The sequence below is a fragment of the Armigeres subalbatus genome, chromosome 2 (genome assembly GCF_024139115.2).
Source record: "Armigeres subalbatus isolate Guangzhou_Male chromosome 2, GZ_Asu_2, whole genome shotgun sequence".
Taxonomy (NCBI): Eukaryota; Metazoa; Arthropoda; class Insecta; order Diptera; family Culicidae; genus Armigeres; species Armigeres subalbatus.
Window position 1 is genome coordinate 238,190,111 of NC_085140.1, and position 15,299 is coordinate 238,205,409.

Here is a 15,299-nt window from a genome sequence, read left to right on the forward strand (position 1 = left end):
GTTGCCAAAATCGAATGGGATCTATGATTGAATATTTGTTTGTACCTAAATCTTTAATGAAAAATTTACAATTTTGCAGTGATGATTTATCAATATATGTTAAAGTTAACTTTAATTAAGCATTACAAATTGCAATTTGGTCTGGTCTGGTCTTCTTTCCTATAAAAAAATGTAATTGTTTGTGGAGTGAATATACAGCCTTTCATTACACCTTGGTGTACGAGAAAAGCCAAAATTGATTAAGGTCGCACCATATAGACGTGCACATCGTTGATGTTAATATGCAAAACACATAAAACATAATTTCAGAAAAAAATTGCAAATTTAATAGTTTTCAATAGGTTCACCAACGCAGAGCTCTCTGATCGATTGATATTAATAACTTGACAATCGATTGAGAGTATTTTTGAGGGTATTTTGATCATAAAATCTCCTTTTCTTACCGATGGACATGATCCTATGTCAAAAATGTTGAACTTCGTTAGTCTGAATTCCACACAACTCTTTTAAAATCCAGAATTCTTCTGAAACTTCCAGCATAACTCTGGAATTTACAGAATATGTCTGATGTTTTAAGAATAATTGTTTGTTAATTTGGATAAAATTTCCATTCCAAAATATTCCAAGACCGATATTCAAATCACCTTCGGCATTGCCTTGATTTGTGACCGCGCATCAATGTGCTACAGGGGAAGAAGGGCTCTGTGTTATTTCTTCCTTTATAAAACTTAAACTGATGGTGAAATTGGAAGTCACATATTAGAACTGTCTTTGAACAAGTTGTTTGCAATATCAATACAGAGTAGGAATCATCCAAGAACGGACGTGAATTGGTCTAATGTGTTCCATATGCAATATTGTCGTGCCGTGCTGGTAGCCATACATTTCAATCAATCAATTAAAATCTGTTCTCTCAGCTGATGCTTTTCAGTTAGATCTTGTCGGTCGGTTAGTGCCAACTCGACAACCGTTCTAGGACTTTCGTTTGGACGGGGCACGAACTACTTTTAAGTTTGCGATATTCGATGCATCGTAGTCGGTATCTGCATCACGGAACAACACCACTGACTGGGCGGTGGTCGCCATCAGCTAGGATTCGGCGTCAGCAGTTGGCGATTGGTTGTCTACTTCTATTAATACTACATCGTGGTTTGCAACGTTCGTACTGGCCACTTATTTGACGTTCGTTTAACATCTTGCCATTTATTTGAGCTTACGCTGAGCTGTGAAAAAAATTGCCTTTTTTTTAGGTGCGTGACAAGTTCAATGTTACATCAGTGCCAGGATAAACGGAAAGTATGCCCAGTTCTGTTGAGCATCGTTCGCAAGGTAGATTTGAATTCCCAACCGTGCTGTGAACATGGTTTCCTCGTTCTCGCGTAATCGATTCGCTTCGTAAGCGGAATCTATATCTCAGTGTGTTGCACGATTCACAATAGATCGGTCGCGTTTTTTACTTAATGAATGAATTAAAGGATGACGAAGAGTATTTAAGAACTGTGGTAGTAAAAAATCGTTCTTAATGAAATAATTCGTCAAGTGTATTTTTTTTTAAATTCGGTGGTGCTTCGCGAACAGCATAAAGTCAAAATGGCAGATTTCTTGTCGCCGATCATGAAAGATTTTGGTGCTTGGCAACTGAGGTCGGTGTTGCTAATATATTTGTGCAAAATACCATCGTCTTGGTTCATGGCCTGCATACTTTATACGGCTCCGGCTCCAAAACTGGGTGAGTAAAAGCTACTTCTCGCTGGTTTCGGGGGATTTCGTTTTAACTACGTTCGCTCGTTGGTTAAAGGTGAATACTATTGCAAACCTCCTACATCGATCAGCAGCCACTTTAATGTGACACGGTGGATAATGGCATCTCACCCTTTGAAGCAAAGTGTGAGTAGCGGCGAAATCATCATTGACTATTGCAACGTGTACGAAGATCGGTTACAGGTGAGAGAAGTTTGTAAACATTATTTCTAATTGTAAATGATTTTGATTTCTGCAAATTTTATGCATGTTTGCATTTGCATATCATGAGGCTAATACGATAAGACGTTGTAACACTCTTATGCCCAGGGAAGTCAAGAGAATTCCCAATCTGGAGATTTTCTAAACCGGACCGGGAACCTTCAGTAACATTTTGTTTTGATGCCGCATATGTCATCGCTAGGCATATAAAGAACCCATGATATGCGAATGTATAAACTTGGCATAGATAATTGTGCCAATTTAACTACCCAATGACGAATGGTATCAGAACAGTTACATTTGGTGGGTTTATGTCTTTCCATCTTCCGTTATTTTATCTTTGTCGCGCATCACGATATCGCCGAAAGGTGATATGATCACTTTAAATGCGTTTTGTATATTGAAAGCCTACAGACAGTTAGACAGCAATAGTAACTATTTGAAATAATTATGATAAAATTATTCATGCAATCTTTTCACATGGTTAAAATCAGAAATCATTTCAACTGATGATTGGTCTCATCGTAACATATTCACATGAAATTGATTGTTATTGAAAACATCATGGAGAATCCATCGGGTTTGCTACATTCAGGCATGCGAACGATCATTATCCTATTATTATTTTATCATGACAGTCGAGGAGCAAGGCGACCGAGACTTCAAGCACGAGTGAGGTCAATCGTGTTGTCATTCATAATAGTTTTATTTCACATTTGCTGGGTGTAGAAAAAATGAAACAAACGCTTCGCAATTATGGTCACTTGACTATGGTGTGCTGAATAAAATTACGGGTTTTTATCATACTATCATTTAGTGAGCATTTGGAAAGCATTCTGTTCAGATACGGTAGCAATGTAATTAAAAATCGGAAGCATTGCATTTTAGATATGAAAAATTGCATGTATAGAAGCAGAACGATAAGCATTCGTAATAAATACAATCAATACTGTTGTTTGTTAAGCTTTTATACATCGCACACCTAATTTTGATTACCGAATCTCGGATTACCGTCGAATGCAAGCTGTTGCGAGAAAATCGGTTAAAGGCTCCCCCAGACCTAAGCGATATCATCGCCGCGACGGCGACAACTAGTCGCCGCGATTCTATCGTTGGGTCGCTGCAGGGAATGTTCTATTTACGCTTCCATATTAACAGCGACAGAATCGCTGTCGCCAAGCGATAGAATCGCGTCGTGACTGTCGCGTTGCGTGTGTTTGGGGGAACCTTAAGAATTACTATATAACAAAGTGGCTAGTAATTTTCGGTTTTCTTGTTCCACACACACATACACACGGACTGACAGACATTTGCTCAGTTCGACGAGCTGAGTCGATTGGTATATAACATCATGGGTCTCCGAGACTTCTATAAAAAGTTCGATTTTGGAGTGAAGTGATAGCCTTTTAGTTTATTACGCTTCTTCTACTTATTGGCATTACATTCCCAGAGCTGCCTCGCAGTTTAGTGTTCAGTGGTCCCAGCAGGTGAGAATTACATTTCAATATTTTCCATATCATTTGGAAGTCTCGCTGCGCTGGTGTCCAGTTGGTAAGGGCATATCATCCTGCCTACACTGACTGTGGCGTTTTGACCAGTGAAACATATTTTCGAAAATCGTTACATTTTTGAAGATGGAAGCAGCGCATAAAATAATCACCTTCACGAAGCTACTTCGGACCGAATATTGACAAACGTCGCATGACTATTTAAAACATAACTTACTCAGTTTTCTTCTTCACATATTCATTCATTTGATTGGTACTGAGAATGGTCACTGCGTTTAAAGAAAACATAATTGGCCTTTATTTTGTTGACTTTTGGCACTAAAACTGCCCCTCAGTTTAACGTCGGGGTCAGATGTATTTGAATAATTGTTGAAATCATCATTTATGTGTTTAGTCTTACAGTGATTCATTAGCTTACGAAATCTAAATAAATATTCACTGACTGACATTTGATCGGAAATTGTCAATGTTCAGCTGAATATGAATAAGTACGAAATGAGGATGACAAAGGCGGCCGATGGGCTTCACCAAAAATATTCGATTATTTAAAGCTCTGGATGGAAGCAATTTTATATCATATAAACCACTGAGAAATGCTATGTTGTTGCCCAACTGAGTGTTCCAGTGCAAATTTGCGGACAGTATGCTAGAGTCGTTCCAGAATGTTGAGCAAACAAACATTAAAAGTTACAGCAAAACACATAAATAAAGTTTAAAAAAATAAACATCAAAACTGTAACTTTTTGTATTTTACTATTATTTTCATTATATAATACAAAAATACTTCCACATGACAGTATGATGGTTTAACAAATATTTAAAGGTTGTTGGTTCTTTCAAAAGTGGACTGTATAGGTGATTCTTGGATGGTGTGGATTGTGGAAGTAGATCTGTGGGTTAGAAATTGTTGCTCGCGTCCCGCAATGACGGAGCCGGATGGGAGCAGGAGTGCTAGATGACTCCTTCCCTGGATGGCCCGCAGGCTGTGAAGTCCCTGTGACTTTACCTCGATGGTGGTGGACTGGACCAGTCTCGCTCGACTGGCAGCACCTCAATTACACTCAAAAAACACTTTTCGGGATGGGTAGTGCTCATCCTAGAGCACCACGGTACTATGTGGGCGAACTTTAGGACTTCGAAACGAAACACCGGATAAATTCACTTTACACAGGATTTATTAGCATTTTCTCTTTCACTAATTACACTTCATTAGACCGTTTGCCGGGTCTTATAATACTTAAACTCACTTGCCTTTCGCCAGGCTAAACTTCTTAACTATGCTATCACTACTTATCACTACCTTTAGCCAGGTCAAATTCAAATTCAATACTAATACTTCACTTGCCTTTCGCCAGGCTTCATTTCATTATTATACTGACCTTACTGCACGACGAGCGCGCTTATTTATATCCCTTTGACGCGCATTCCAGAAACATCACGCAGCACGTGGAGTATTCCAGGCGTACCGCGTACGTTATCGATGATGACAATGATGATTGATGATGACGATTGCCCTTGCGCGCCACTGCACGGTGACACATCTCTCGCATTCAGTGGTACTCACCGCGGCGTCGCGTCGATGATATGCTGACACTCACTCTCTCGCGTCGTCGGAGACGGGTGCTGCTTCGCTTGATGGATAGACGTCGTGTAGGTGCTGCTGTTGTTGTTTATGTTCCCATCGTCGTTCTGAGCGTCGATTGCATCCAACGATGATTTGAAGGCGCATGCTGTTAGTGGTTAAGAATTTCATCTTTCAGTCCGCCATGCGGACTGAACATTCTCCCCCCGCAAGAGTGGTAGCCGCAACATTTGGTTCAGACGATGAGAGGTTGTCAAGTATTGGTAGTAGTGCTAACTTGTAAATGGATCGCTTGTATACTGCCGACTTGGTTTTCACATCCACAACTCTAACTAAACCTTCCGCTCCTGGATATACCTTGTCTACGTGGCCTAGTCTCCAGTTTTGAGGTGGAATATGATCTTCCTTCAACATGACAACTAAACCAGGTCTTACACTTATTTGCTTTTGAGTCCATTGACCGCTAACATGAAGTTCCGTTAAATATTCTCTGGACTATCTGCTCCAAGAATACTCTCGCAAATGGCTGAGAATTCGATAGATTGGATGTACTGGCCTTTGTCTTATTGGGGAGCTGAGAGTGTCGAATTTGTTTTGCAACTCGTTGCAAATCGATGTAGAGAAAGGGTTTCAAATTTCTAAGTCGATGATTTTGTCACCTGTCTTCACTTTTACTAACTTATTCAAAAGCAGTCTGGATTCTCTAGGTTCAGGAACGGTTAGATAGGATGAAAGAACTCGTTTTTCCCTTTTCTCTCGAGAGTTGGACAGGAAATGCAATGTGTAAGCACTTCGCTGCGTTTTCCGGATAGATTCAAACTTATAAAATATTGGAAACTCGTCAACTCTCGTTACTGTGTAAACAGATACAGTTGGCTTCAACTCTGGTATCTCGTTGTCACCCGGAAGGTCGACAACATCGACTTCATAAACTGTATTACGTAGAGCACTGGGTCTATTCCACCACATGTGCTTCTTAACCAACTCAGTGACAGTTTGCTCTCGAGAAACTGTAATAGGGTTATCTGACGATGGGCGAAGATTGGCATGATGAAGAAGATACCATTTCTTTAGATCGGGTGGATCTTTGGATGCCTTGACCTCTCTCGATTCATAATTTTCAATTAACGCTTCGTATTGAGTTTTCAGATCAAGGTTTCGTACTAATTTGGCTCTTAGAAGATACCAACGACGCAATGTCATATGACGAGAATCTGACAATTGCGCTACACGGTTGTTCAATGGAAATTGAAACACGTAACGACCGGTTTCGTCACGACGATGAGTTGCAAAAAATCGGTCCTCACGCACTTTCTCCTTGGTTGTTGGTACTAGCTCCGTGTTCACACTCTCAATTTCCCAAAATATCCCTGAGGGGTAGTGGACGGGCTCTGCACAAGCAGTCAGTGACTTCAAAACTAAACCTGAACTCTGACTCTGAAGATAGTTACCTCCTACTAGCCAGCCTAATTGGGAATCATGAAGTCCGGGAAGATCATCCGATAGCTTCATGTAGCCTGGTTTAATGATGTCATAAAAATGATCCATTCCAATAAGCATATCGATCTGGTTTGCTTTATGGAAGCTTGGATCCGCAAGTTGAGTACCAGGTGGGATATTCCAAGACTCAATGTCAATTGTGAAGGAAGGTAGAAGACCGGTAATTTTAGGCGACACAAGGCAGGACAGAGATAACTTAAAGTTATTGCATTTGGAGCGGATTTGAACTTCACAAATTTGCTTGATTGTGGATTTAGCACTACCAATACCAGTTATGGGAACACTCACCTCTCTTGTTGGAATTCCTATTGCGTTGGCCAATGATTCCGTGATGAAACTGACCTGAGAACCACTATCCAGCAGGGCTCTGCATTGATGAGGCTTCGAATGCTGATCCAAAACGTCGACTATAGCTGTGAGCAGGAACACTTGACTCGTTTGTCGCACTGGAACTGGTGAATGGGCTGCATTTGTGAATGCACTGCTAGTCGATGTTTGACACGATGGAACTGGAACTGCTGCTTGTGCTGGAACAACTGGACCAGGTTGCTGCGTTGCTTCTTTCGCTTCGTTGCTAATTTTCGTTGGCTGTATTGACTCTTCCATGTGCAGCAAAGAGTGGTGTCTTCGATGGCACTTGATACAGGAATTCTTCGACGCACAATCTTTGACCCGATGCCCTCGCCGGAGACAGTTGTAGCAGATACGCTTATCCTTTACGATGGCGATTCTTTGCCTGACTGATAAGTCGTTGAATGCCGGGCACTTGAACGTGTAATGGCTCTCGGTACAATAGCTACAATGTTGTACTTCTGGGGTTGGCGATAAGGCAGTATTGATCTTCACTGAGAGATGCTTTGATGGGTGTGTCTTGATTTGCTGTCGTCGCTTGTACTGGCTGTCATTAGCTGTTTGACATCTTTCCAGGACAGACACACGCTCCTTTAGAAAATGTATGGTGTCTGCATATTCAGGTAACTCTCCTTTCTTGACGGTTGATTCCCACAGCTTCTTGGTTTCATCGTCCAAAGCTTGGGCAATCAGAAATACCACTATGTACTCTGATATCTCGGCGAAGTCCTGACCCAGAAATTTGAGGTTCTCCACGTGACCATCGAAAGTTTCCACCAATGCTCGTAGTTCACTGTAGGATTCATTGGTGAGTCTTCTCACGCTTAGCATGCTTGCTAGGTGCCTGTCGATCATCCGTCGTTTGTCGGAAAAACGTTCCTCGAGTAATTGCCAAGCACGCACATAATTGCCGTCTGTGATTGTTTTGGCGTCAATCAGACCGGCGGCGTCGCCAACTAGAGCCTTTTCCAGATGATAGAGCTTGATACGGTCGGGCTCATTACTCCTGTCTACCACGTCTCTGAACATAACTTTGAATTTTTCCCAATGCTCATACTTCCCGTCGAATGTCGGTATGGCACGTGGTAGGGATGGTTGGAGGATCAGCGGTTGCTGGATTCCGACAGGCTGTGGCTCAAGAGCTGGTGGTGTATCGATTTTCTCTAACCAGCTCTCAAGCAGCATGGATACTTCTTCGTACAGCTCAACGAATCCGAAATAGATATCGTCTTGCTCCTCACGTTCGACAGGAAGAACCTGGGCGACGATTTCCTGATGAAGTTTGGTAAACTCTGCGTTGGCATTCTCGACACTTCGTTGATACACTTTCACTTGAGCGGTAGTTAGCTCAGCGTTGTCCTCGTTTGCCTTTTCCAGGATGGTTTGAATCCGAATCACATTACGCTTTGTCAATCCACGATTGTGGACCAACAGCTCAAGGTCCTGGTCAGCAGCACTATCACTTTTAGTTGCCTCAGGATTTTTCTTCACTGGTGTTCTTTTGGGAGGCATTTTGGAATACTTGTCAATCACTATCACTTGTGTTCGATAGATTGTTCACTTTGGTTAATGTTCAATTTTCAACTTAGGTTCACTTGTTTCACTTTGTTTCAATTCACACGATTCACTTCTCCGGGTTCCGCTTCTCTGTCCGTGTCCGCTGGCCACAACTCGATGTATTCGTTCGTCGATTGACGAATCACTCAATCGGATCGGTAATGCTCGCTCGCATTCCGCACACTACTGGATACCGGACAGTACTGGACTGATGACCGGTTTACTATAGATTTACTTCCACCAAGTATCTGGATTGTATGCTACCGAGACAGGAACAACAGCAATAGTCCGAATGTAACGGGATTGCTGACTGCTACCGGGAATAGCAGTGGAAATGGAAATCGTCTCAAGGCTGATTATTAACGCACTTAGCTGCGGGTGCAGCTCTCAGAACGACAGCAACCGTCTGGGCGAGACGGAGTTGCTGACTGCTATGGGTAATAGCAGTGGGAACGGATTGTCTTAATCAATCAATTGACGACACTCTGCTGCGGATGCAGCTCTCGGAGCATTAAATCCTCATCCGGCTCGAAGGACCAAAAAAAATGTTGGTTCTTTCAAAAGTGGACTGTATAGGTGGTTCTTGGATGGTGTGGATTGTGGAAGTAGATCTGTGGGTTAGAAATTGTTGCTCGCGTCCCGCAATGACGGAGCCGGATGGGAGCAGGAGTGCTAGATGACTCCTTCCCTGGATGGCCCGCAGGCTGTGAAGTCCCTGTGACTTCACCTCGATGGTGGTGGACTGGACCAGTCTCGCTCGACTGGCAGCACCTCAATTACACTCAAAAAACACTTTTCGGGATGGGTAGTGCTCATCCTAGAGCACCACGGTACTATGTGGGCGAACTTTAGGACTTCGAAACGAAACACCGGATAAATTCACTTTACACAGGATTTATTAGCATTTTCTCTTTCACTAATTACACTTCAATAGACCGTTTGCCGGGTCTTATAATACTTAAACTAATTTGCCTTTCGCCAGGCTAAACTTCTTATCTATGCTATCACTACTTATCACTACCTTTAGCCAGGTCAAATTCAAATTCAATACTAATACTTCACTTGCCTTTCGCCAGGCTTCATTTCATTATTATACTGACCTTACTGCACGACGAGCGCGCTTATTTATATCCCTTTGACGCGCATTCCAGAAACATCACGCAGCACGTGGAGTATTCCAGGCGTACCGCGTACGTTATCGATGATGACAATGATGATTGATGATGACGATTGCCCTTGCGCGCCACTGCACGGTGACACATCTCTCGCATTCAGTGGTACTCACCGCGGCGTCGCGTCGATGATATGCTGACACTCACTCTCTCGCGTCGTCGGCGACGGGTGCTGCTTCGCTTGATGGATAGACGTCGTGTAGGTGCTGCTGTTGTTGTTTATGTTCCCATCGTCGTTCTGAGCGTCGATCGCATCCAACGATGATTTGAAGGCGCATGCTGTTAGTGGTTAAGAATTTCATCTTTCAGTCCGCCATGCGGACTGAACAAAGGTACCAACTGATTTTTATCCTTACTAAGTTATAGTTTTCTAGAAATCAAAGGGGGCGTGTTGGCTAGGTGGGGCGCATTATACCGTCTTACCCTACTTTTGATAACGTTTATTTATTTATTCAAGCAAAATACCACTTAAATGGAACGCAAAAACAAATCCTGAACGAACATAAGCAGCGTAGTTTCAAGAAATCCTTTCAAAAATTGAAAATTTAGTCAGAAAAGTCATGCTATGCTATGAGGTTGTGGAAATCTCACTGGTTTGTCGAGCTCAAACAATCAATTTGGGAATTCTCATAATTGAATTTCTTTGAATTTCGCTAATACACATTTTAATCTAAAAAGCGTAACAGAACTAAAACTAAATTGATCTGGGAGAACTAGCTGTTTAAAAATGTTTGCTAGCCAATTGTTGAATTTCATATTTTTGACTTCATTATGCTTCTCCAAATTTGAGGCTATGATATTTGGTTTAAAATAATGGAAAATAATAATATTCATTATTTGGATTTGATTTAAGAAAAATGGTTTCAAAATGAATAGAAGTTTCATGTCGTGACACGCGGCTGATATTAGCTTGGAATATGTATAGATTTTAATTGAAAAAAAAAGAAAGTTGTTCCGGACCCCTCGGTAGATTTTTTTTTATTAGATGAGGATGTTTGAAACCACGGCAAGGTGATTTTTTATTTGCCGTGGTTGGGATAATTTTTCCCACAAAACTACTCTTTCTGGGATTATAGATTTCATCTTTCATGCCTTAGGAATCTCACCCGCCCGCAGTAAGACACGTTAATCAACATGATAATTTCCATGGTAAATCCTTCATACCGCGATTATTATATTCGGGTACACTCGTGCTTCGGTGTTATGTTTAGCGTTAATCTACACGAAGAGCACCTTACAAGAGCGCCTTAAAAATACCAAGAAATGCCAAAATGCATTTTGAAAGTATGTACGGAAAACGGATTATTGAAGCAACTGTTTTGAAAATAGTTTGTTTTTGATTCGATATTATTCTTTCAAAGCCAATTTAACCAACGATGTTGTGGATGCGGTTGTAGTTCTTCATTAAAAAAAAACTTATCCTAGGTTCACCTAGCGGCGATGATGCCTTTCTCGCGTATTATTAACCTTTTGTCTGTGCTCTGGGGTCAATATGGCCCCAGGCCACTTTGAGTGGCTGCCATTTTTTTAGTTTTCAACCGATTCTCCTAATTTTTTGGTAGTTTGGTAAAACTCGCCGAGATCTGTCTCCTAGTTGCAAATTCGCTTGAAAAACCTTGAAAATTTGCGCTACAGTGTACTTTTTTCAAAAAACTTACGTTGTCTGTGCTCTGGGGTCAAATTGACCCCAAATTGAAATTGCTATAACTTTTTTAATGTTTGGCCAATTTTGGATTTTTGGGGCTGTTTCGAAAGATATTTTAATCATCTTTCAGGTCGTTACCAAATATTGACTATAGGTGGGCGGGTACATCGCGGGGAGGGGTTTTCGTAAAAAAGGGTACAAAAACAGTGATTTTTCATGCTTATTTTACTTATATCTGAAAATCCTACCCATTTTGAGCTGCACCTTTTCAAAAAGGTTATGCAGGAAGGCGTGTCGTTTGACATGAGGCATTGATCAGTTTAGAGCTTGGTCGCTAGGTGGCGGTATATTTGAATTCGTTATTTTAGACTACTCAAGTAATTCCGATATATGGAATTCTCCTCAGTGTAAATATTCTTATCGCACAAATTTGAAATTTGTAAAGATGACGTCTTTAACAAAGTTCGTCTGGTGGGAATGGACTGTCATGTGACGGAATAAATAATTAGGAAATTTACAAATAGGCGGCGCTAGTGTACTTGCAATATTCTTGCATATTTGAAATATTGCTTTGGCTTGAGATCCCTCATACCTACAACCAAGTTGTATTCCGCAACATTGTTCAGGATGTCCAGGACTACAAAGCGGTGCTCAATTTAATGAGCATTTCTTCCAAGATGCGGCGCTAATGAGCTGTTATATTTGAGTATATTGTTGCATGTGAGATCTGATGTATTTTGGTTTGTAGCATTTTTGGCAATCATGAATGTTGTGGTAGAATTCATCATCAGTTTTCTTTGCATTCAACCTGCTCCAGCGATGCTGCAAATAATAGAATGTGTTCACAGAATATGTTTTAGGTCATTCAAGAAAATCCTGGAACTAAGGCCTTTGGGTCTACATGCGTAACCAAAGGTTAGCCAATTTGCCGCCTATTTGAAAAATTCCCAATTATTACTTCCATCACTAGACATTCCATTCCCACTAGGCGACCTTTGATCAAGACGCCATTTTAACAAATTTTAAATTTGTACGATAAGAATATTTACACTGAGGAGAATTCTATATATCGGAATATCTTGAGTAGTCTAAAATAATGAATTCAAATATACCACCACCTGGCGGCCAAGTTCTAAACTTATCAACGCCTCATGCCAAAGCACACGCCTTCCTGCATAACCTTTTTAAAAAAGGTGCAATTCAAAATGGGTAGAATTTTCGGATATAAGTAAAACAAGCCTTAAAATTCACTGTTTTTGTACCCTTGTTCACTAAAACCCCTCCCCGCGATGTACCCGCCCACCAATAGTCAATCTTTGGTTATGACCTGAAGGATGATTAAATTATCTTTCGAAACAGCCCCAAAAATCCAAAATCGGCCTAACAATGAAAAAGTTAAAGCAATTTCAATTTGGGGTCAATTTGACCCCAGAGCACAGACAACGTAAGTTTTTTTGAGCACAGACAGAAGGTTAAATGTAATATAAAAAAAAAACACTAAAACACATAGAATCAGTTAGGGAGGATATTTTCAGTTATTCTCTTATATTATCGATCAAATAGGATAACGCCAAGTACATTCAACCCTCTTTTTACGTCACTTTTTTGGGGGACGTAGAAAGAATGTTACGTAAAAAGAAGTTTTGCTTAAATTACGAGTTTTTCACTCAATTCATTAATCTTTGTCCACTTTAAATGCGATACATAATCACAGCAATGCAAAGACTCAGATTGGATATGTTATTATCACATGTTCTTGATCTTCCAAGAGTTTCCTGGAGTTTCGACTTTCAGACCACCGCGATTTATTAACATTTATCGGCGATTTGGATATGGAACATGCTCCCAATATTCCTAGCTATTCTTGATTCAAATTAGACATGCCATGTGTTGCAGTCCAGGTAATCCAAGTATTCCAAAAAATGGAGTACAGACCTTAAGGTCAATACGCGTAACGAAAGATCTATTTGTCTCTTTTTGAAATAAAACTTGCTCTTAGTGATTATTTCAATCAAATAGGATATGAATGGAAATTTTTAAGGTTACTGCAGTCAAGGCCTACACTCCAGGGAATTCTTGGATGACCTGGAAAGGGACAGCTATTGAAGGCGTATCCGATTTGGTTCCATGGATGAAATATGGCATTAACCAATTGTAAAAAGAGATATCAACCCTTTGGTTACGCGTGTAGACCTCAAAACCTACACTCCAGGGAATTCTTGGATGCCCTGGAAAGGAACAGCTATTGAAGGTGTATCCAATATGTATTAATAAAATAGGGCATGAGCCATTTTTCAAAACAGCCCCTTGTCCTACTCTGAGAGTTCTTGGATGCGCAGAAATGGAGCAGATATTCAAGGCGGTTTGATCTAAGGATTATAAAGGGCATGAATGGAATGAATGACCTGGAATGGAAAAATTGTTGAAGGCTAATGTTGAAGATGCACAACAACTATTAAGTTCATTGGGTTTTTTAAGAGTGCCTTCTGAATAGGATCACCTTTGGATGTCAATATTGTAAAAAGGAGGTCGTAAAACGAAGTAAGCAGGAGTATGAGCATGAGCAAGATTGACCGCCATGGTTGCCATTTCGTTATTGCCAAGTCAGCTGTAATTACACAGTGAACCAACAGATGAAGTTTGGGACTAACATCATCTTCAATGTGTAAGGGTGACCTAAAAATAAGCAATACCAGCGCTGGCCGTGTCCGAATGCAGGTCAATTAAGGAATGGGTAGGAGAAGGTTGACATGATTCTCGCTTTGATAGAAGCCGACGAGTTATCTGCACTTCCACGAGAAATCACTGGGATGTTGGGTATATGGGGTAGGGAGTGTGGCTGGATTTGTTTTGGTAAATGGTATGTCATATATAGCGTGTAGTTTGATCGATGAAAAAAAAAAACAAAACTTTTATTGTTAATTGAAGGCCGCACAAAGCAGAATAACATTTCGGTGACCGGCCGATCGTTCTGCTTACCGAAGAAACCATGTCTGGACGCGATCTCGGAACGTAAAATACAACACCCTAACAAACCAGCACTGATTGTTTCACTTTCTAATTACTTCTAAGCATATGGGGTATTTCGAAATATTCCGTTTTACGGCATTCGAAACGAAATTCCGCGGAGTTTGAGTATCATTAAATTTTAAAAATTTCGAAAGAAAAATAATACTTTTCACGAAATTAAACGGAATTTCGCGGAATTTCAAAATTAATATGTAATAATTCCAATTTGCATATCATAAAAAATTCGGCTGCGCCGCTGAATAAAACCGTTCAAACTCTACTCTAAATTTTATACATAAATATTCTGTCGCTAAATCTCACTACGTAATATAATTCTGTATCTTCAACAGAAATGCATTTAGCTTTTCATTGAAAATTTCTTCGATGTTTTGTGAAAAATGCTCAAGTATAAAACGTAATGTATAACTGTTAATTTAAATAATATTGTTCAGTGAAGTAAAAATAATTTGTAGTTCTTATCGTTTTGGTATTCTATATTTTTATTTAAGTTGACTTAGCTGTGTATGTAATATGTAATGTATTATGAAGCGATTGTTCGATTTGTGGTCTTCTAATTGTGGAAACTCTTCGATAAGTGAAATATTCCTCAATGGTCTACTGAGTATTGTCCGTTTTCCGTTGTCTTTGGAGTATTCAGTTTGAATAACCATTGTTTGAAAGCAATGAAATGGAGATGGTGTTGATTTAGAAGTTTTCCTAATTTAGTAGATTGCTAGATTTTTGCAGATTTAAGAATGCTTCAGATTTGCTTTATTTGTGGAAATTTTATATTTATTTATTGCTTATACCCTGATTTCTTTATTGGCAGTTTTCTATTTTCAATGGAAAATGTCTATTTATTAAGGGGGAGTTTTTATTTTAGTCTCTACCTTCAGATATTTTTGATTCCGTATATCATGGAAATCTAGAGTTTTCTCAACTTTCTAGATCCGACAGATCTAGATTATTTTAGTGATTCAAAATTGTGTCTATTTTCCGTCACAATTGTGCCG

At 40.2% G+C, this 15,299-nt stretch overlaps 1 protein-coding gene across 3 annotated transcripts in view; it reads left to right on the forward strand.

The window, feature by feature from the left end:
• The first annotated feature begins 946 nt into the window (after positions 1-946).
• The window catches only part of LOC134211974 (organic cation transporter protein-like), a 37,340-nt gene continuing 22,987 nt past the window's right edge, over positions 947-15,299 (forward strand). Inside the window, exons 1-3 of one of the 3 annotated variants that reach the window (XM_062689408.1) lie at positions 947-1,182; positions 1,251-1,729; positions 1,799-1,944. In XM_062689408.1, the coding sequence (XP_062545392.1) occupies positions 1,591-1,729; positions 1,799-1,944 (285 nt within the window). In that variant the 5' untranslated portion in view covers positions 947-1,182; positions 1,251-1,590. Of the gene's footprint in view, positions 1,730-1,798; positions 1,945-15,299 lie in introns of all 3 variants that reach the window. The other 2 variants (XM_062689409.1, XM_062689407.1) reach the window with 2 other exon arrangements.